The 21,585-nt window shown below is 34.6% G+C and overlaps 3 protein-coding genes and 2 pseudogenes across 3 annotated transcripts; 4 read left to right on the plus strand and 1 right to left on the minus strand.

The window, feature by feature from the left end:
• The first annotated feature begins 908 nt into the window (after positions 1–908).
• On the plus strand, positions 909–2,743 carry LOC108848771 (uncharacterized). Its single transcript, XM_018622207.2, has 7 exons — positions 909–1,064; positions 1,147–1,204; positions 1,303–1,429; positions 1,512–1,681; positions 1,776–2,055; positions 2,136–2,302; positions 2,405–2,743. Exons 1-7 carry the CDS (start codon positions 978–980, stop codon positions 2,566–2,568), a joined length of 1,053 nt encoding a protein of 350 aa, XP_018477709.1. The 5' UTR covers positions 909–977; the 3' UTR covers positions 2,569–2,743.
• A 4,132-nt stretch (positions 2,744–6,875) lies between these two features.
• LOC108848772 (uncharacterized) lies at positions 6,876–8,840 on the plus strand (annotated as a pseudogene).
• Positions 8,841–9,076: 236 nt separating this feature from the next.
• Positions 9,077–13,944, minus strand: LOC108854087 (sugar transport protein 13). Its single transcript, XM_057009328.1, is given in 6 exon segments — positions 9,077–9,671; positions 9,674–9,794; positions 11,141–11,432; positions 12,465–12,850; positions 12,853–12,914; positions 13,561–13,944. Coding segments are annotated over 6 exon segments (1,518 nt in total). The 5' UTR covers positions 13,697–13,944; the 3' UTR covers positions 9,077–9,150.
• A 2,735-nt stretch (positions 13,945–16,679) lies between these two features.
• Positions 16,680–17,760, plus strand: LOC130511108 (uncharacterized; annotated as a pseudogene).
• A 913-nt stretch (positions 17,761–18,673) lies between these two features.
• LOC130511109 (uncharacterized) lies at positions 18,674–21,206 on the plus strand. The gene is made up of 6 exons (XM_057007950.1): positions 18,674–19,610; positions 19,683–19,868; positions 19,980–20,107; positions 20,226–20,288; positions 20,365–21,088; positions 21,166–21,206. The coding sequence occupies exons 1-6, from the start codon at positions 18,674–18,676 to the stop codon at positions 21,204–21,206; spliced, it is 2,079 nt and encodes a 692-aa protein (XP_056863930.1).
• Positions 21,207–21,585: the final 379 nt, after the last annotated feature.

Raw genomic sequence — 21,585 nt, forward strand, 5'->3', positions numbered from 1 at the left:
TTATATCAGGACATTTTTTGAAGAGAAAACCCCAATTCTGCTGAATCCAATCAAAGATAGACAATATCTCAGTTCAATATTCAATAGGAGAAACTTTTTTTAGACCATGACTAACGCCCCATACAAGAGCCACAAATTCGAGAGTGAACCTGTTTATTTCGTTTGGAAAGACAGAGATCTAAGAAGATGAAGATGACCAAGAGAAAAGAAGACGATACTGAAGATTTAATGTTTTATGTAAAGGAATATATCATTAAGTTACGATTTGGCACAGTGGTTGAGAACTTGACAATAGAAGCATGTTCTAAATTAGCCCGGGTTCGAATCCTTCCTCCTTTTTTCTTTAAAAACTTTTTTTAATTAATTTTAATTTCATAATAAAAGGAACAAAACGCCGACGTTTTAATATTTTTTTCAATTTAAACCAGGTCATTTCCACATCATCTATAATAAACGGTCAACTAACAGATTTAATATCAACGTTAGTTAATGTATGTAAAATCCGTTTTTAAAAAGTTGACGTATGAAATTCAAATAAATATTGAGTTGGTGTATGTTTTAGCATATGGTCTTAGTTCATGTACTGATCTGGACCGCGATCGTCTGTTGATGTATGAATTAGCCGATTTCCCTATCTATCATGTGATCTTTAAATGGTCTTGTAAAATATTTAAATAAAATCAGTTACAAGAAAAAAAATACAATATTCAAATTATCCTGTCAATTCTCTACCTGTCATCATATGAATAATCTTTACGAGAATCATCCCTTTTCTAAAGTTTAATATTTTTTTGTTCAAAAATAAATTCCAACTTTCACCAAAAGTTTAATATGTGGCAATAGTTCTTTTATCCACGACGAGAACAGAACACATTGAGATTTTTATATTTGTAAACCAACTCAACAAGTAACCCGATGCGTCTGTCTATATAAATGTAAAGCCATCCCAAAACCAATAACCATCACATCTCAAGAAAATGGACGGTCAAAAATGGACTTTGGGTTTCATATCTCTAGCTTTTCTCTTCATCACTTGCTCATCCGCTGAGCTCCTCATTCAACAGGTTGTGTTTCCTTTCCTTCTTTTGTCTCTTAAAATTTTTTAGTACTTTCTCGAAAGTATTTAACAGTGACAAAACATACCAGGTCATAGGAGGCAGAGGAACAGAGTTGAACAGTTCTTACAGTCTTGAGGCTAATCTTGGTAAGCTTGTTGTCTGAACCGGTTTTTCTTTGGATATTCTTGGTTAAAACACTGAAACACAGTTCTTGATTTTGTTGGAAAATTTTCCTTGTTGACAGGAGTGACAAGAGTCTTGAGAGATGAACGACCATCAAGTAAGATAGTGACAATTGCAGGCTACTCCGTGATTAAGGGGAGAGGCGAACCCTACGAATCCTCTGTTTTTGAAGCTGCTGGTTACAAATGGTAAAATGATCTTTAACATTTTTCTTTCATTTATTCAACTTATTTATTAATTAGGACTATTTTTATGACCAAAAAAAAACAGGAGGTTGGTTTTGTACGTGACTGGTAATAAAAACGACGGTGGAAATGGTTATATATCACTATACGCGAGGATGGAAGAGACCGAATCGCTTCCATATGGTTGGGAAGTCAACGTTGATCTCAAACTCTTTGTCCACAACCCAAAGCAACACAAGTACTTGGCTGTTACAGGTATATTTTACTAGCTACGATCTATATTTGGCGGTTGTAGGTTATAAAGATTAGTCTATAAACCGAGTTTGATTGTAACTATTGATTCATGCAGATGGAACAGTGAAGCGATTCAACGCAGCGAAAAAAGAGTGGGGATTCGGACAGTTGATTGCTCTTTCAACATTCGAAAACACGAACGAAGGGTACATTGTGCAGGACACTTGTTCCTTTGGTGCTGAGATCCTCATCGTTAAACCGGCCGAGAAACAAGAGAAAGTGACATTCATATCAAACCCACCGAACAATGTTTTCACTTGGAAGATTCTTCGTTTCTCCACCTTGGAAGATAAATTCTACTATTCTGATGATTTTCTCGTTGGAGACCGTTACTGGTTAGTACTTTTGTTTTATCACCATATTATATAGTCCGGTTCCATATGTACTAACGGGTTTTTGGTTTATGTATAATCAGGAGACTAGGCTTTAACCCCAAAGGTGATGGAGGAGGCAGACCACATGCACTTCCAATCTTCTTATTTGCTCAAGGCTTTAGACCAAACGCAGTTGCTACAAACACTTGGGGTGCGGTTAATCTGAGGTTAAAGAATCAACGTAGCTCCAACCACAGACAAATATATTGTAAGAATATTAAACCAATAAAAAATGTTTTATCTCCAAGAGAAACAAATTGGCGATTGAAATTAATAGTTGTTTTTCTTTCCTTTTTTTTATTTATTTCAGCTGCAGCTTGGTACCCGATTCGAAGCGGTTATGGTGTGGGAGTGAACAACATCATATTGTTGGCAGATTTAAAGGATACATCGAAAGGGTATTTGGTTAATGATGCCATTATCTTTGAAGCTGAAATGGTTAAGATCTCAGTGACCAATATTGTCCCTGTTTAACGACCTCTCTGCTTCTTTGTCATCGATCAAACAGCGTTATAAATAAAGAGATGTTTGATGTGTTTGTAATAATAAGATGAAGTTGTTGATCCCTGTGGTGTAATCATCATTTCTGTTCTATGAGTTTGTTTTTTCTCCTTTGTTATCAGTGAAATGAAACTCTCTTGTTTTAACCTTTATGAAAGATTTCACATGGAAAGATAAAAAACGAACACTAATATATAATTTTTTTGATTGATCAGTTCATTCGTTACCAATTGGTTCTGACTTAAAACAGTCGAAACATCTAGATATTGGTCTTCATGGACCACATTCGTCCAATGCGTGAATTTGATCTTTTTGATTTTGGGGTATGGGTTTTCCTGTAGAACCCGGTCATGGATCTTCAAAAGCCACAGATGAGGAAAAAGGTTGTTTTGCACATTTTGAAGTTTACAAAACTCAAAAGTTGTTTAGGAATGTCACTTTGAATTTAACAAAAACACTAAAGATAAATATTATAAACTGAATGCCGATTTTGTTTTTGCAGTATTGTCTTCTCCTTGTGTAGCAGGCCTCTAGCACTTTCAAATGTTTTATATGCAGCTGATCAAGAAATTAATGGAGTCTTAGTCTGTTTTACATTTTATTATTTCTTTTGATAAACTGATCTATCTTTTTTTTTGGTCAAAAAACTGATCTATCTTATTTAGCCATTTATTTGGTAAAACTTTGGGCCATGTTTATCTTACTCTCTTGTAATTCTTTCTCTATTGATGGAGTTTGTGTTCTTTAGAACTTTATAAATGAGTGAATTTAACCCCAAAACAAAGAGACCGATTCTGTTTCTACAAACAATAAAAGGACTATAAGCCCATGCTGTCGGGGACCATGAGCTTCACTGCCTCTATTTCTCTAGAGCCAATCTTCTATGGATCAGGTAGAGTTCTTATATCCTTATTTCATAATTCTTATTTTAATCAGAATCCAAAATTCCAAATTAAACTATTTCTTCTCATCAAAACTAAACTCTAACTCCCCTATAAATTAGTGAACCCATGGGTAAATATTTATTATACCTTTCAAATTTGGAAAAAAAATAATTTAAAATCGTTTTTAATCACATTTTGATAAATTTCGTAAAATTTTGGAAAACCCGTTTTTTTTTTGAAATATTTTTATCAAATTCTATAAATAAAATAAAAAATATTCACGTTTCCAGTTTAATTTTATAATTTTTCGTTTACCTTATAAAATTAAAAGAAAAATTGAGCCCATTAAAAATTACATTATGAAATATAAGGGCATTGAAGCAATTGGTTCTGCTTTCAGCCTGGGCTCAAGGCTGCTATGTTTCCATTACATCTCCAATATGCTGCTCCACGAACTGATTTATGCCTTCCAGCTTCTTTTGATTGGCTGATCGAAACTTGGTTTTACAATCAACAGTAACCACATCTACTCTACAAGAAAACCGTGAATTACATTTTTTTACCGCTTCTATATAAACGTTGATTTGTAAGAAAGTAATTTAAATTAATATTTGAACATTTATGAAGATTCAGTGATAGATACCAACTTCGACACTGCGTCAGCCGTGCAATTATTTAAGTATCCTGCGTAAAACGTGCTGCCAAAGAGTTCAATCATATTTTCAACTTTTGTCACTGACTACCTCTGGATCTTCCACAAATCAATAACACAGTGTGGGCAAAAAAAGGAACCGAACTAAACCAATATATTTAAACCGAACTAAGATTTTTTGCCCACATACAGTATGGGCAAAAAAATGGTTTGGTTTAATTTGGTTTTAAACTGAACTGATAAAAAAAACTGAAATGTTTTTTAAATTAAATTAACTAAATATAATAATAATATTAAGATTTAATGTATTTAACTATTAAACCTAAACAACTCAAACATAATTATGCATTTCACTTCTAAATGAATAGATTAAACACAAATAAAAATAAAATAAAATAAAAGAATATGAATTTTCTATATTAACATCAAAACGAAAAAAATTACTTATAATATTTATATTAAGTTTCAATATAATAATATAAAATTATTAGATTACATATTTATATATTTTAGTAGTGTAATTTGACTTTTTAGTTTAAATATAAAAATAATGGTTCAATGTTAAATAATGATTTGTTTATGTTTTTATAAATTATATTTTTATAATTGAAGTAAAATAAAATTAAAAGAAATGATTTGATGAAATCAAATAAATACAAACACAACCAAATTAATCTAAATCGAAACAAAAAACTAAACCGGACATAAACTAAAAACAAACCAAATTAATTTGAGTTAGTTTTGATAAAAGTTTTTAAACTTAAATAAACAAAATCGAACCGGAACTAAAAAATGCTCATCCCCTGTAGTTAAACAACTAAAATGCTCATCCTTACACTATAATCAATGGACTATAATAGACTAGGGTACGTTGAAAATCAAAAAAGTTGTGCTAACGAGATCGTTCTTTGCACATTCCAATAAATTAAAATACTATAAAAATAATCAATTTAATAAAATAAAATAAAATCTCTCTGGACGATTTGGTTTCGATATTTGATCATTAAAGTATCATATGAAGATATTCAACTGAAATTCAATCTCCAAGCTTGAATATCCAACTAACATTCAATCTCATCCAAAATTCAAGAGAAATACCTTCGGATATCATAAAAAAGTTTTTTTGTCACAAATATATATTCTACCAATATTTTGAAACCCGATCCGAATTCACAGTTGAAACGATAAATCCGGTACCAAGATAAATCTAGTTTGAATTTTGTGAAAAATCCAGTATTTAAAAACTCAATAAAACCCGAAAAATCTATTAAAACCTGGAATCTAATTATTAGTTGAACCAATGGTTGAATCAATATATAAGTTTATTTCTTATTTTTATAGTTTTACTTGAAAAAAATGAAATGAACGATGGTAGAAATAACCAAAATTAGTTATGTTTAATGTGGTGTTAATTTATTTTTGTTATCTATAATTTATTTATAATGTTTTACTTTTAGTTTATATTAAGTTTAAAGTTAAATTTTATTATTCACACTAAACATTTAACATTCAAATATTTATGAAGTTTTAATTCTTGATAGTTTTTGTTAAATGTCATAACTCTTAAATTATTACAAAAAACTAGATAGTCTAAACTATCTTCTGATATTTTGTATGTCGAATGAAAATAAAATATAAAAATTAAAGCTAAATATTTTCTAAATATCCAAGTGTGACCGGAATGTCATCTAGTTCAGTATCCGACTCAGGATTTAAAAATATTGGATTTTACGAATTAAAATGACCAAAATATTTTATTAAAAAGGTAAATATACATATATACTCATTGGACTAAATAATTTAGACTTTAGAGTTTAGAGTTAAGGAGTGGGAAAATGAGATTGAGGTTTAGAATTTTATTTAAAAAATATATTATTTTTTTAAGATTAAAATTTAAAAATACTTTCAAGGAGTATTTTCGAATTTTAAAAAGAAAATTCAAAAAATTTATAAAAAATTCGAATAAATCATAATCCAAAACTATAAAAGAATTTATTTTTCTTTATTCTTTTTTTTGTAATTATATATCTAGAATATACATGTTTTTCTCCTATTAAATAAAATATTTAGTCATTTTTCTTTATAGAATTTCTTTTTATGACAAAAACTTGAAATTAGTATATTCTAGAGAATTGTCCAAAATTCAATCTGATATGTACATTTAAAAGTTTTTATAACGAGGTACCTCGAAGAAATAAACTTGGTCTAAATTTAAATGGATATCCTGAAAAATTCAAAAATTTATAAAATTTATTTATAGAAAAAAATCAAAATTTAAATTTAATAAATATGAAAATTTTTAAATTAATATCCAAATTAAATATTTAAAATCTAAATAAATAATTCAGATTTTAGTTTCATGCTTTGTATATAATCCTAAAATATTAAAGTTTATATAATCTTTGTTATGTATTATTTAAAAAATAAATATATGATAATTTAATAAGTATTTAGAGTAAAAATATTTGACGTTATCATGGATCGAAGTATAGTAAAACTTGAATGGATTTTTGGAGTTTAGTACTAAAAATTCGAATTTCCAGAGAAATCAAACCAGACCCGAACATAATCTTGAACAGCTATGCCTAATCTCAAATAAATATTTTGTTCTATTTAGTTGAAGTATGAGTATAGAAATATATTTTTTCCACGAGGAACCACGTTTTTTTTTTTTTTTTTTTGGAACTCTCACGAGGAACCACGTTTACAATTTTATATTTGTAACTCACTCAGAAGCACCATGATGGACCAGTCTATATAATGTAAAGCTTTACCAAAACCAATAACCATCAGACTCAAAAATGGATAGTCAAAAAAGGAGTTTGGGTTTCATATCTCTAGCTTTTCTCTTCATCACTTGCTCTTCTGCTGAGTTCCTCATTCGACAGGTTTACTTTTTTTTTTTGTTTCCGTTCGTTCTTTTGTCTGTTTGTTTTGAAGTACTTTCTCATCGATTACCATATCCATAAGTAGGTATTAACAATAAGAAAACAAATTATCCAGGTTACAGAAGGCAGAGGAACAGAGAACAACAGTTCTTACAATTTCCAGGCGAATCTTGGTAAGCTTGTTGTCTCTCATGAAACCCATTTCCTTTTGGTTTTCGTGGTAAAACATTGAAACTCAGTTCTTGAACTTTCCTGGAAAATTTTCGTTGTTTACAGGAGTGACAAGAGTGTTGAGAGACGAGCGACCATCGAGTAAGATAGTAACTATAGCAGGCTACTCCGTGATCAAGGAGAGAACCGAACTCTACGAATCCTCTGTTTTCGAAGCTGCTGGTTACAAATGGTTAATGATCTTAACGGCTTTTCTTTTCATTTATTCAACTTATTTATTAATTAGGATTATTTTTATGACAATGAACAAAACAGGAGGTTGGTTATGTACATGAATGGTAATAAAAACGACGGTGGAAATGGCTATATATCAGCATACGTGAGGATGGAAGAGACCGAATCGCTTCCATATGGTTGGGAAGTCAACGTTGATCTCAAAATTTGTCCACAACCCAAAGCAACACAAGTACTTGGCTGTCACAGGTATATTTTCATCATTCATCCTCCATTTGTTTTCATATTACTAGCTACATCTTTTTCTTTTTACCTCAATATGTTATTCAAACTTCTTGTGGTCTAAAAAACTAAATAGGAATAAAATAACCAATAAGAAAAACTCTAAGTGATGATACTAGATACATCTCTATTTGGCGGTTGTAAATTACAAGAATTGTCTATAATCCGAGTATGATTGTAACTGTCGATGCTTGCAGATGGAACAGTAAAGCGATTCGACGCAGCGAAAAAAGAGAAGGGATTTGGACAGTTGATTGCTCTTTCAACGTTCCAAAACACAAACCAAGGATACATTGTGCAGGACACATGTTCTTTTGGTGCTGAGATCCTCATCGTTAAACCGGCCGAGAAACAAGAGAAAGTCACATTCATTTCAAACCCACCAAACAATGTCTTCACTTGGAAGATTCTTCGTTTCTCCACCTTGGAAGATAAATTCTACTATTCTGATGATTTTCTCGTTGGAGACCGTTACTGTTAGTACTTTATAATTGTAGTTGCATATTTGAATTCCTTTTATAACGGTTTTTGGTTTAATGCATAATCAGGAGATTAGGATTTAACCCTAAAGGGGATGGAGATGGCAGACCACATGCACTTCCATTATACTTATATGCTCAAGGCTTTAGGCCAAACGCAGTTGTTACAAACACTTGGGGAGCGGTTAATCTACGATTAAAGAACCAACGTAGCTCTAAGCACAGACAACTATATTGTAAGAAGACTAAGCCAATAAAGATTTTTTTTTAATTTCCAAAAAAAATCGGTGATTGAAATTATTTTTTTTTTCTTTATTTCAGCTGCAGCTTGGTACCCGATCCGAAGCGACTATGGTGTGGGAGTGAACAATATCATATTGCAGAAAGATTTAAAGGATAAATCCAAAGGATATTTGGTGAATGATGCAATTGTCTTTGAAGCTGAGATGGTTAAGGTCTCTGTGACCAACATCGTCCCCGTCTAGTGATCTCTGCTTCTTTGTCATGGATCAAACAACCTTATGAATAATAAGATGTGTGATGTGTGTTGTAATAAGATGAAGTTGTTGATCCTTGTGATGTAATCGTCATTTCCGTTCTTTGAGTTTGTTTTCTGCTTTGTTATCAATGAAATAAAACTCTTTGCTTTTAAATTTTCTGAAAGATGTTTGATAACGTCAACCTATTCGGGAACATTATAATTAGCTTTTAATTTTAAATAAACTGAACCAAAATCTACGCTGAAGAATATATTTAATCATATGCGTATTTTCTTCTGTTGAACCATTTTTAAACCTCAACCATATATATGGAGATCCGGTTTAATGGTGATGTAGCAAGAAGTCATTAGGCTATATATATGTTTAGTCCTTATCTGTAAGGGTCCAAGTATGGAATGTATATTTAGTGGAATTATCTTTTCTTATATCTATCTGGTGTATTGTTAATCACCTGTTGTTACTCTTCTAACCGATTACATTTTGATCATCCATGAACCTAGCCCAGAACCAGTGCTTCTTCCACACTCTCTCCCTCATCTCCTCGATAGGTACGTTCTTGGTTTCAGGAAGGAGGAACACAACAAACAGAGTCATGACCAAGACCCACGAAGAAAAGAAGATGAATATCCCAATCTTGAAATGACACATCATCCAGAGGAAAGCCTGAGCTATAATGAAAGTGAGGAGCAAGTTGACACAGACCGTCACACTCTGCCCCATGGAACGTGTCTCCAGAGGGAAAATTTCACTGGGGATTAGCCAACCGAGCGGTCCCCAAGACCAGGCGAAAGCAGCTACATGGGTACAGCTCATCACCACAACCAGAACCGCAAACCCTTTGGAAAGGTTATTAGAGTGGTCTGTGACTTTCATGCCGAGGACAATGGCGATCACGAGCTGAGAGAAGAACATCTGGACTCCAGCTTCAAGAAGAAGAACACGACGACCGACTTTATCAACGAAGTAGATAGAGACTAGAGTGGAGGGACGTTGACTGCACCGGTGAGCACTGCAGAGTAGAGAGACGCGTCACTCCCAAAGCCTGAAGTGCTGAAAAGAACAGGAGCATAGAACATAATGGCGTTGATTCCAGTGCTTTGCTGGAAAATCTGCAGTTTTCATCAGATCAACACATAACAAATCATTATCAATTTAGCATTACTATACCCTTTTATCCCAAACCCCAACAGAAAAATCATAACCAAATCAAGAACCGAATCGACAAAACATAAAATACCATTGTATTTTGTGGAAGCACCGTGGCCTAGTGGTTAAGGTTTAAAGGCTTCTACACCCAAGTCTGGGGTTCGAATCTCAGACGACACAGTTTCTACACCAGGAAGTCTGGGTTTCAATTCCCGGAAAAAGCGAATTATACAGAATATTGGAGACAAATTTTACAAGGGATCTTCAGCATGGCGCAAGAAATACCGTCAGGAATGAATCTCAGAGGACGGCTCAAGGTGATACAGTCAGACATGAATTCTCATAAGGCAGATAGAATGGTCAGCTGTAATATCGTCTATGTAATATTTCTCATTGTTTCTAATAGCATAATAAACCCAACAAAGAAAAAACATAAAATACCATATATATTACCCAAAAATTCAAATTCGTAATATGTAACATTATAAAATGAAATTATCCGAAAACTTAAATTACTTGATATTTATCCGATATATATATATATATATATATATATATATATATGATTATTTGATATATCTACCCTATTAATTTAGGGTTTTAAAATTTATCTACCATTTAGAAGCTGTCGTTTAAATTTAGACATACTCTAGAATAGTAGGTGTTTGGTTCTTTAAATCTGTTTGATTCCTTGAATATATCAATGACTAACAACTTAATTTAAACCAACATATAAATACACATTATTTTGGTTAGGTATCTTTTAAACCAACTTCCATTTTAAATCACAATTGACAAATTGTACCTTCGAACCAGTTCATTTTAAATTCACTTTATGTCATGATACTTGTATGCCTCACACGTTCTCATGTTAGCTTTTCTTTACATTCTAGTTATCAAAATCTGCATCTACTAAACCTTATAATTTGCTTCTCTTTATATGCCATTTCCTATAGTCTAAACCCAAATCAAAAACCATAATTGAACTGAAACCAAAACAAAAACTAAAAAACGTAATTCCGCGCTTTTAAGCACCGATAATATCATAGTTTGATATCTTAATTTAAACAATCCAAATTGTCTAATATTTTATTCGTAATACCTAAAACCCAAAATTATCTAAAATCTAAACTGAAAGTAAACCGGACCCAAACTAGATCCAAGTTTTTGAAATAGTATCCAATTCCTAATAATTTTATTAGAATTTAACCAAAATAAAAGAAACAGAATCAAAAACCAAAATTAAAACAAAAAGAACTAATTGAACAATAAAAACCTATCCTTTTGAGTAAAGAAGTGGTTAAATGACCTCCAAGGCAACGGCGATGATGAGATGAGGCCGGTTCCTGCGTTGAAGAAGGTATCTGAAAGAGTGTTTGACTTCTTTGGCAAGGCTGCTAGCTTCAAGGAGAACAGCGAACTCTGGTTCCACATTAACGGTGCCTCGAATCTGACGGAGAACGGCTTTGCCTTCATTGAAACGACCTCTTTCATCGAGACTGTTCGGTGTCTCCGTCACCAATAAAGCTCCCACAGTCAGTAGAAGCGCTGGGATTCCGGCCAAACAAAGTGACAGCCTCCATCCCCATTCTCCTTTAATCCTGACCATATACTATTAGACACAAATATCCCACGTCGGCAGTTAGAAAAGATCCTTAGTAATATATAAGCTGGATGGATCACTCCACTTATCACCAATTGGTTTTAAATGTGAAGTCCATCTAGTTTAACATGGTATCAGAGCCCGATTCACGCAGTCCAACCCGATCCACATCAATCTGGCCCAAAGTTGGCCCATCGATCTTTGCCCGAGCATTTCGAGATTGACACTCGAGAGCCATCATCTCGAGGAGGCGTATTAGACACAAAATGTCTCATATTGGTAGTTAGAAGAGATCCTTAGTAATATATAAGGTGGATGAGTCACTCCACTTATCACCAATTAGTTTTAAGTGTAAAATCCATCTAACTTAACATATACGATAACAACTCTATAATTCTCATAAATTAATAAATATTATAAATTAATAAATTTATTCGGTTTAGAATTGAACTGGTTTAAAATGTAAAGTAATAAGTTAATAATTTCTTAGAAAGTCCTATATAAACATATGTCTCATTAAAATCATAAATTAACAATATATATATATATATATATATTATATATATATATATATTTATATAAGTATAAACTAACATTATATTCTTGGTTTTATATTCATAATGAAACTGATGACAAAAAAAAAATATTCATAATGAAACTATTTCTATTTTTTTAATAATTCAATATATTTGGTAGTATTTAATAAAATTATATCTAAAACCATATTTAAGTTCTTTGAAACATAAAAATATATACCAAATAATAGTATAGAAAACAATATGAAAGTCAATTTCTTAAATTTTAATTAAAGTATATACATTAAATCATCTATTTTCTTATTTTATAAATAAAAATAAAAAATCTAAAAAGAAAACCTTTTATAAATTAATAAAATATCACAATTATTAAGTCAGCTTAAGTGAAATAAAGGTCAACGCAGAGAAAAAAATAGGGTAGGGCATGACTACGACTACAATCCGTGTACTACAATCTACTCTGGCAAATACAGAAAAGAGAGAGAGATATTTACTTAGCGGTGCCGTAGTTGACAAGATTGGCGAAGAGGATACCAAAAGTGACGTTAAGCTGAAACAGAATATTAAGACCACCTCGGATCTTTGTGGGTGCAATCTCCGACAAGAACAACGGGACGGCTTGATTAGCGAACCCAACTCCACAACCAAGCAATATCCGGCCTGTAATAAGCATGGCTAAGTCTTGTGCGGCAGCATTGAGAACCACACCGATGATGTAGAACACGCCAGCTATGAGCATGGTTGGCCTTCGTCCAAGTGTTCTCGTCGTGTATGAAGCGAACAACGCTGCGGTTAGACCGGCTAAGTACAGAGATGATGTGAAGAGTTGTAGTCCTTGGTTGTTACTTTTGCAGTAGTTGTTTTTCTTGGCGCCGGCTTTCACAGCTCTCCGTAGACCACCGGGAAAAACTTTTTCAAAAATTCTGGCATCGCTATCACTCCACCTACATAACCGTATTGATTTTTTTTTTTTGCTAACTATAACCGTATTGATGATGGTAAATTATTCACTCTTAATTGCTATTATTTACCGTCTACAATTGTAAGATACTCTCATACTCATGATATCATAATATAGTTTACTAACTAGAGGTCATTAATTAGCTCAATGGAAAGATCTTGGTCATTGGGTTAGAGGTCCACAGTTTGAGTGAAGTTGGGACAAACTAATATTACATGTTATAAACATGATATGGTTTGGATCTGGGAGGATTTGGACTTCGGGCCGGCATATGAGTGTGCATGAATTGTAGTTTTGGAGTAGACGATACAATAACAAGAAGTTGTTCTAGAACAAAAAGAAATTAAAAAAAAACTAAACTCAAGACATTCATTTTGTCAAAGGTTTTGTGAGATGTGATTTTAGATTATTTTGCTACTTCCACTAACACTGACGCTGAACTAGTTGATGCATTTTTAACACTGGTCCTCTATATATAAGGTGAAATGTTTCTATCAAACAAAGTTGTTGTGGTGGTAAAGAACATAACCATGTCCTATTTAATGACATTACTTGAGAAAATTTCCAGCAACCAAAAAAAAAATATATCCTTGAAAAGGAATATATATATACACATATTGTATTCCTACCGGAGACACCGACATCGTAGCCGAACATGAGGCCACCGGTTGCAGCCATGATGCAAGAGATGATGACTATAGGAGTACTCTTTGCCTCAAACTCCACACCGTTTGCCGGAGCCGTCGCAAATCCTCCGCCGGCCATCCTCAGGATCTCTTCAGTCCTTTGGTGGGTTAAAAAGGTACACTTAATTAAAGAGACCTTTGATCAAAAAAAAAATTAAAGACCATAGCGGTGTTTTACTTTTTTTTATATAGAAGAATAGGCAACTAAGCACAAAAAGGAAATATCTGCAGCCAACGGGATGATTACACGTCTTTTTGTGATCAAATGCTCCTGACTCCTGACTGAGTCATCAAGTCATTGGTCAGCAAACAAGTCTTCTGTTTTTTGTGGCGACTCCTTAGTCCTTAGTCCTCAACATGTTGTGAGAATATTGCTATCGAATCAAAATATCTCACACTTTTTAAAATATGAACGATTCGGGCCACTAACCTCTAGGACATACAAATTTGCTGGTATGTAGCTTGTATCTTCTTAGTAAAACATTGTCTCATTTGCGTTGTTTTGGTATATTATGTGGTGTTAATAGCCTGCGGGACCGAAAGTGTTTTTTACTTTCGAAACATCATTATCCTGTTAAATGTTGGAGTCATGGATTCTATTTTGATAACTAAATATCAAATGAAAGAAAACAAATAACGATCATTTTCGAAGAAAAAAATATACGAAAAGAATAAGCTAACAAATTAGAAAGCTGATCATCTCACTAAGTCATTGCAAATGTTAGAAGATATGAAAAAGAAAAATGTTAGAAGATATGTCGAAGGCAACGATAAAAGCCACAAAGAAGAGTTTGCAACCAGAAACTAATGCCAAGTCATGAGAACAAACGTATCAACCATTAGGTTTCAATTCTGAGACTCAATTGTTTCCCTTCTCTTAGCCTGGAAGAATTTGCTATAGAGTGGATTAGATATCATATTATCTGATTCGAATTTGAAATACATTTCGAGGGTAAATTAATCATCTGTTACGATTCACCATATAAACTAGTTAGACCAAAACTCAAATCCAAATTTAAATTAATAAAATCATAATTTATTTCTAAGAAAGAACCAAACCTATAACTGTCGACTTTGTTGTTCCAACATAAACTATGATCTCATCCTCATGGATATGGGTTCTATCATGAACGGTATTCAGGTATACAATTTTATAATATTTTTAGTGGTTAAATTCTTATTGGTTATTCCATTAGAGTATCATTATTGATGTTTCTTAGCTTTTGGGTCCTTAATACACATATATGTATATATATATATATATATATATATAATATATATATATATATATATTATATAAGCGTATATAATTGTTTGCTAAGGACTTTACGGAAACCGAAACTGAAAGTTCCTTAGTTAAAAAATTTTCGGTTTCGGTTTCCGTAAAGTCCTTAACAAACAGTTATATACACTTATATAATATATACATACACATATATGTGTATTAAGAATCCAAGAGCTAAAAACACCAATAATGATGCTCTTATATTCTTTCATTTTCTTCTTAACCGAGTTAGCCATAATTGTTTTATATAATCGTTTGGATTATCTGAGAATTTTCCCATCCATAATAAATAAACCGTAGGGAACTGTTCTACTTAACGTTGGAATAAGACTCCTTATCGATGCAACAGTCCAATCCTTTTATTATTTTACAAAAATAGAACCGAATATATATATGTAAAAAAATTATATATCAACTTATGGAGTGCGTTTTGTTTTTGATGAATGTTATTAGGCGACAAAGAGACTAAGACCAACCGCAACAGTGTACTTGCAGTTAGAATCCTTAGGATTAAAAAATTACTTTTTCTTTTTTTTGAATAGCTAAGGATTGTAATCCAAAAAGTTAGTGTAATGGTGTTTTTCATTATTGCTACTTCCGCTCCAAAATCCGTCCATGATTTCACCGTCAAAGTTCGATTCTCTTACGGATTGTTTTGAGGTTTTCTGAATCTGATTTGTGTATTCAGAGTTTCGAATTTCGTAATTGGGAACACTTTGTTTTGATGATGGAATCTGAGATCCGAATCGTGAATTAAACGAGAAAAAGGAGAAAAGAAGAAATGAGAGGAGGAGAAACACTCTGTTTTGATGATGGAATTTGGGTTTTCCTGATTGTCTTACTTTTCAGTGGTAAAACTTTCGAATCTTTAAAAATCGAGTTTACTGGTTTATACGCTTATTAAGATCATTTTCTGTGTGCAGTGGCTTGATCAGAGAGAGGAGGAGAAACGAGAGGAAGGAGAAGAGGAGAAACGAGAGGATAGAGAAGAAGAGAACCTGGCCAATGATACAATGCCATGTCTTAAGGATTTGGTCCTTAAATTCCTTATTGAAGGATTGATCTCATGTCTTAAGGACTTGGTCCTTAAATTCCTTATTGAAGGATTGATCCTTACATTATTTAGCTTTTATATTATTATTCTAATATATTGTTCTATGATGTACCGCTAAGGACCAATGACGTTAGGCCGTTGCACCTGCTCTAAGAGAGATGGGGATAGAGAGAAAGATAGCAGGAGTAACATACAAGAGCTGACAAAGGAGAGGTGCAAGAGTTTATGGAAGCTGGTCTTAATGACTTTCAAGAGAAACCTCTCACCATCTCTAAACTTCTCAATTCTTCATAAACTTGATTTTTATGTCAAGACGTAGTTAAATAAATCTCAAATTTGTTCATCTTTACTTAATTTACTATGACATACTTATATATAGAACATTCATAGGCCAATCGGAAAAAATGATACTAACGGTTATGAAGGCGACGAGAAAGGCGATTTTCGAACGGTTCGAACTTCTGCAATGTCTCGCCACGATCTTCGTGGTTGAATGTGATGCTTATGACATAGTGGATTTCATGGGTTGTTCCCTCTCCACGATGTCTTTTCTCCCCATGATTGAAGACAATTTCGGTTGTGATGAAGTAACTGCTCAACTGTTGAGGAAATTTAATGAGTACAAAATTCCATGGGTTTGGTTTGTTCGCTTCTCATCCTTGTTCAGTTTATTAGCAAATCTTCTTTAACTTCTTCTGGAGATATTTTATATTTTTTCGAGATATGGCGGATGGGTTACGAAGATCATTTCAAGACATCGATTTGGGGAGTACCGATGCCTCTTTTGTTCTTCCAACAGTGGTAGTCCGTCAAGCTGAAGAGGAAAATCGTTTCATCCTCATTGGACGCCCGGTCATGCCAAGGCGACAAAACCTCCGTGCAATCATTACCACCATGCCTCGTTCTTGGGGTTTTGATGGAATTGTTCGTGGTCGGATCATTGAAGGGCGTAGGTTCCAGCTATGGAGACGGTGTTAAGAAGGGGTCCATGGGCCTATGCGGAGAGGATGCTTGTCTTGCAACGGTGGAATGGATATGGGATTACTTGATTTCATCCCACTTTGGGTTCAAATTCGAGGGATTCCTTTCCAGTACATGAATCGTGAGGTGATTGTACACATTGCGAGGGAAATGGGGCAGTACATCCAAATGGAGTATAATGAAGAACTTGGAGGAAGATTGGAGTTTGTTCGTGTACGGTTGAATTTGAATGTCAATCACCCTTTGGAATTTCGAAGGAATTTTCAGTTTGTTCCAGGAGTCAATACGCTTCTCATCAAGTTCCAGTATGAGAGGCTAAGGGGCTTTTGTGAGGCTTGTGGTTTGATTACGCATGATACAGGAGCTTGCGTTATCAACAACGGTGGGCCAGCACCTGATGACGACAATGATGATAGCGGTCCTGATTTGGTCCCAAACCAGGGGATTATTATTGAGGAAATTAACGATGAGGCGAACGCTGGTGATGAGGATCAGGAGAATGATCCTATTCAAGCAGAGTATGATCGCAATGAAGAAGACTTGGAGCCGGTGAATGGTGATGAAGTTTCAGGGGAGGAAGCAGACAGAGAGCCTCTGTTTTCTGAGGATAGTTGTCTCTGCACATCTGGTTACAGCAACTCGTAATGGAGGTAATCAAGGGCAGAAGAGGAAGGAGTGTATGAAAGATGCTAATGGTAATACGTCCAAGTTCTCCAATATGCAGAAGGGAGAGGCTAGTGATGAAGAGGAAGAGAAGAACCATGAGGAGGACCATTCAGAGCAGAGAGGCGCGGTGGGCCTAGAACCACCTCTGCCACCATGAGGACACTCAGTTCGACGCCTTAAGGAGATAGATAGGAAATATCTCCCGGACATCATTTGCCTTTCAGAAACTAAACAGCAGGATGACTATGTACGAGATGTTGGAGCTCAAATCGGCAATGTCTACTCTGTTTTAGTTTCCCCCGTAGGAATAGGTGGTGGTTTAGTTATCTTTTATAAGCATCATGTTCAGCTTTCGTGTTCTTAGTAGTTCTGCTAATCTCATTGATTGTAAAGTTTCATGTAATGAGAATCAGTTCTACTTGTCGTTTGTGTACGGTCACCCAGTTCAATCTCACAGAAACTATATTTGGGAACAGCTAATGCGATTGGGTATCACAAGACGAGGAGAACCATGGTTTGCTCTTGGTGACTTCAATGAGATTTTAAGTAATCAAGAAAAGATTGGTGGTAGAGTTCGTTCTGAAGCATCTTTTCATTACTTTAGAACAATGCAGAGAGTCTGTGAATTTACAGATTTACAGTGCCTGGGAGATCATTTCTCATGGGTTGGTCAAAGAGGAAACCACCAAGTTAGGTGTTGTTTGGATCGTACTATGGCGAATGGGAGTTGGTTTGATCAGTATCCTGCATCACAGACTGAGTATCTTGAGTTTGATGAATCTGACCATCGTCCAATGGTTACATATATGTCAGCAGAAAGAGAAGCACCTAAAAGGTTTTTCAGATATGATGACCGTATGTTAGATAAATATGGATTCAAAGACTCTGTTCGCCGAGGTTGGAATGGTGTGGGGCAAGCTCAGTTTGTACGGGTCCCATTAACAGAAAGAATAAGACGTTGCAGACATCACATTTCTAAATGGAAAAGACTGAATAGAACCAATGCAGAAGTGAGAATTGGTACGTTGTGAAGTCAACTGGACAAAGCGCTCATTACTCCTCATATTACAATGGAAGAAAGAAATGCTATCAGAGATGATCTTCATCAAGCTTACTTGGAAGAAGAAACATATTGGAAACAGAAAAGCATAATCACTTGGCTTAGATCAGGAGATAGAAATACTAGGTATTTCCATGCGATCACAAAAGCAAGAAGAGTAAGGAACACAATTAATTCTATCCAAGATGATCAAGGAGTTATTCGAAGGGGTCAAAAGGAAGTGGCTGATGTGGCTACGAAGTATTTTCAGAATCTTTATGCTTCTGAGGAGACAAATTCAAATCTATACATGGAGGTTTTTTCGGGATTCAGGAGGCGTGTTACACAAGAAATGAATGATGATCTTACAAAACCAGTGACTGAAGAGGAAATTCAAGCTGCTTTATTTGATATGGGACCTCATCGTGCACCTGGAGCTGATGGATTCTCTGCTGCTTTTTATCAGAAGTTTTGGATGGATTGCAAAGCTGATTTACTGGCACAAGTTACTTCTTTCTTTAACACTGGTATATTGGATCAGCAGCATAACCACACGAATCTCTGCCTTATACCAAAAGTATATCCTCCAGCGGGTATGACAGATTTTTGCCACATTGCTTTATGTAATGTTTCTTACAAAATCATTTCAAAGATTTTGGTTAACCGGCTGAAGCATCATTTACCTGATATCGTCTCGGAATATCAGAATGCGTTTGTTCCTGGTAGATTAATTTCAGACAACATTGTGGTTGCTCATGAAATTTTTCATAGCCTTAAAGTCAGAAAGCGTCAATCAAATTCCTATATGGCGGTTAAGACAGATATTACTAAAGCTTATGACCGCCTTGAGTGGAGATTTTTGAAGGAGACGATGCAATGTATGGGTTTTGGAGAAAGATGGATCCAGTGGGTTATGGCTTGTATATCTACGGTGTCCTATTCAGTGTTGATCAATGGTGTACCTGAAGGTTTTATAACACCGGAGAGAGGATTAAGACAGGGGGATCCATTATCCTTTTATCTTTTTATACTTTGCGCAGAAGTTTTGTCTCACATGTGTATTAGAGCTATGGAAGATCGTTCTCTTCTTGGTGTGAAAATCGCAGCTCAAGCTCCCTCTGTAAATCATCTGCTATTTGCAGATGATTCTCTCTTTTTCTCTTTGGCTAATCAAAAGGCTGCAAGACGGTTAAAAGAAATATTTACCAAGTATGAAGCTGTCTCTGGTTAGGCTATCAACTTAGGTAAATCAACTTTACTTTCGGAAGTAAAGTACGTGCGGAGATAAGGACCAGAAATGCGATGTATCTTGGGTATACACAATGATGGGGGTATAGGAAAATACTTGGGATTGCCAGAACAGTTTGGATCCAAGAAAGGAGAGATGTTTGCATATATTGTTGATAAGGTGAAACAAGTGGTTCAAGGTTGGAAACAGAAACATCTCACTCAAGGTGGAAAGGAGGTGCTGTTAAAATCTATTGCTTTGGCAATGCCAATTTTTTCTATGAATATCTTCAGATTACCTAAGGAGATATGTGAGCAGATCAATATGATTCTCGCAAGCTTTTGGTGGGGATCAGGAGAGGCTAGAGGTTTACATTGGTATGCATGGAACAGAGTCTGTATACCTAAGAAAGAAGGAGGTATTGGCTTGGGTTTAGAGATTTAGAAGCCTTCAACCAAGCATTGCTGAGTAAACAAGTTTGGAGAATTTTACAGCAGCCTAATTGTTTAATGGCTCGAGTTCTGCGAGCTAGATACTTCCCGGATGGAGATATCTTCAAGGCCACTCTAAAGACAAAATCTTCCTATGCTTGGAAATCTATTCTTCATGGAAGGGAGTTGTTAGTGAAAGGAATGAGGTATATCATTGGAGATGGAATGACAACGAATATGTGGACAGACTCTTGGTTGAATTTACATCCTCCAAGACCACCAAGACCACAACGAGAAGTTAATCCTCACTCCAAGGTTAGTGATTATTTTAATGCTTCCAGAACGGGATGGAACATTGATAAGCTTCGAGAGGATGTGGTCCATGAGGATATTGAGAAGATTTTGGCTCTCAAAATAAGTGATAAGGCCAAACAGGATCTGCTAGGATGGCACTATAACGATAATGGACTCTACTCAGTCAAATCTGGCTACTGGTTGGCGACACACCTACCGGATCATAATCATATTATTCCAACGTATGGAAGTGTTGATTTAAAGAAACAACTATGGAAGACGAAAGTGCCAGCTAAACTACAACACTTCCTTTGGAGAATATCTTCACGTTGTATTGCCACGGGTAATAATCTCAGGAGAAGACATGTAACGACAGATGTTATTTGCAAACGTTGTTGGCTTGAGAAAGAAACAGAGGAGCATTTGTTTTTTACCTGTCCCTATGCTAAGAAGATTTGGCGAGGTGCAGGAATAGCAAATCCAGTTATTGACAGTATGACTACAACCTATGAAGACAAATTGCAAGCTTGCTTACAATTCTCTACCTCGGTACGGTTGGCTCATTATCAGGATCTCCCTATATGGATATTATGGAGAATATGGAAGAGTAGGAATATGCTACTATATCAACATAAACATTTTCATTGGAAGAATGTGTTAATGTATGCTAAGAATGACACTCGAGAATGGAAAAATATGCAATCTCGGGAGTTGGATGTAAGTCAACAACAAACTCTGCTGATGCAGCGAAGAAGAAAAGAATCATGGAAAAAATCACCAGTCAGTTGGTTGAAGTGCAATGTGGACGCTTCTTTTATTAGTAATCAAGAGGAAGCTACGGCAGGTTGGGTTATTCGTAATGAAGAAGGGATATATCAAGGTGCAGTACAAGCCAAAGGTGCTAAAGTTCAGTCGCCATTGGAAGGAGAACTTCAAGCAATTCTTATGGCATTACAATATTGTTGGAGCAGTGGGTATCGGAAGATTATA

Source organism: Raphanus sativus, chromosome 4, assembly GCF_000801105.2.
Source record: "Raphanus sativus cultivar WK10039 chromosome 4, ASM80110v3, whole genome shotgun sequence".
Classification (NCBI taxonomy): Eukaryota; Viridiplantae; Streptophyta; class Magnoliopsida; order Brassicales; family Brassicaceae; genus Raphanus; species Raphanus sativus.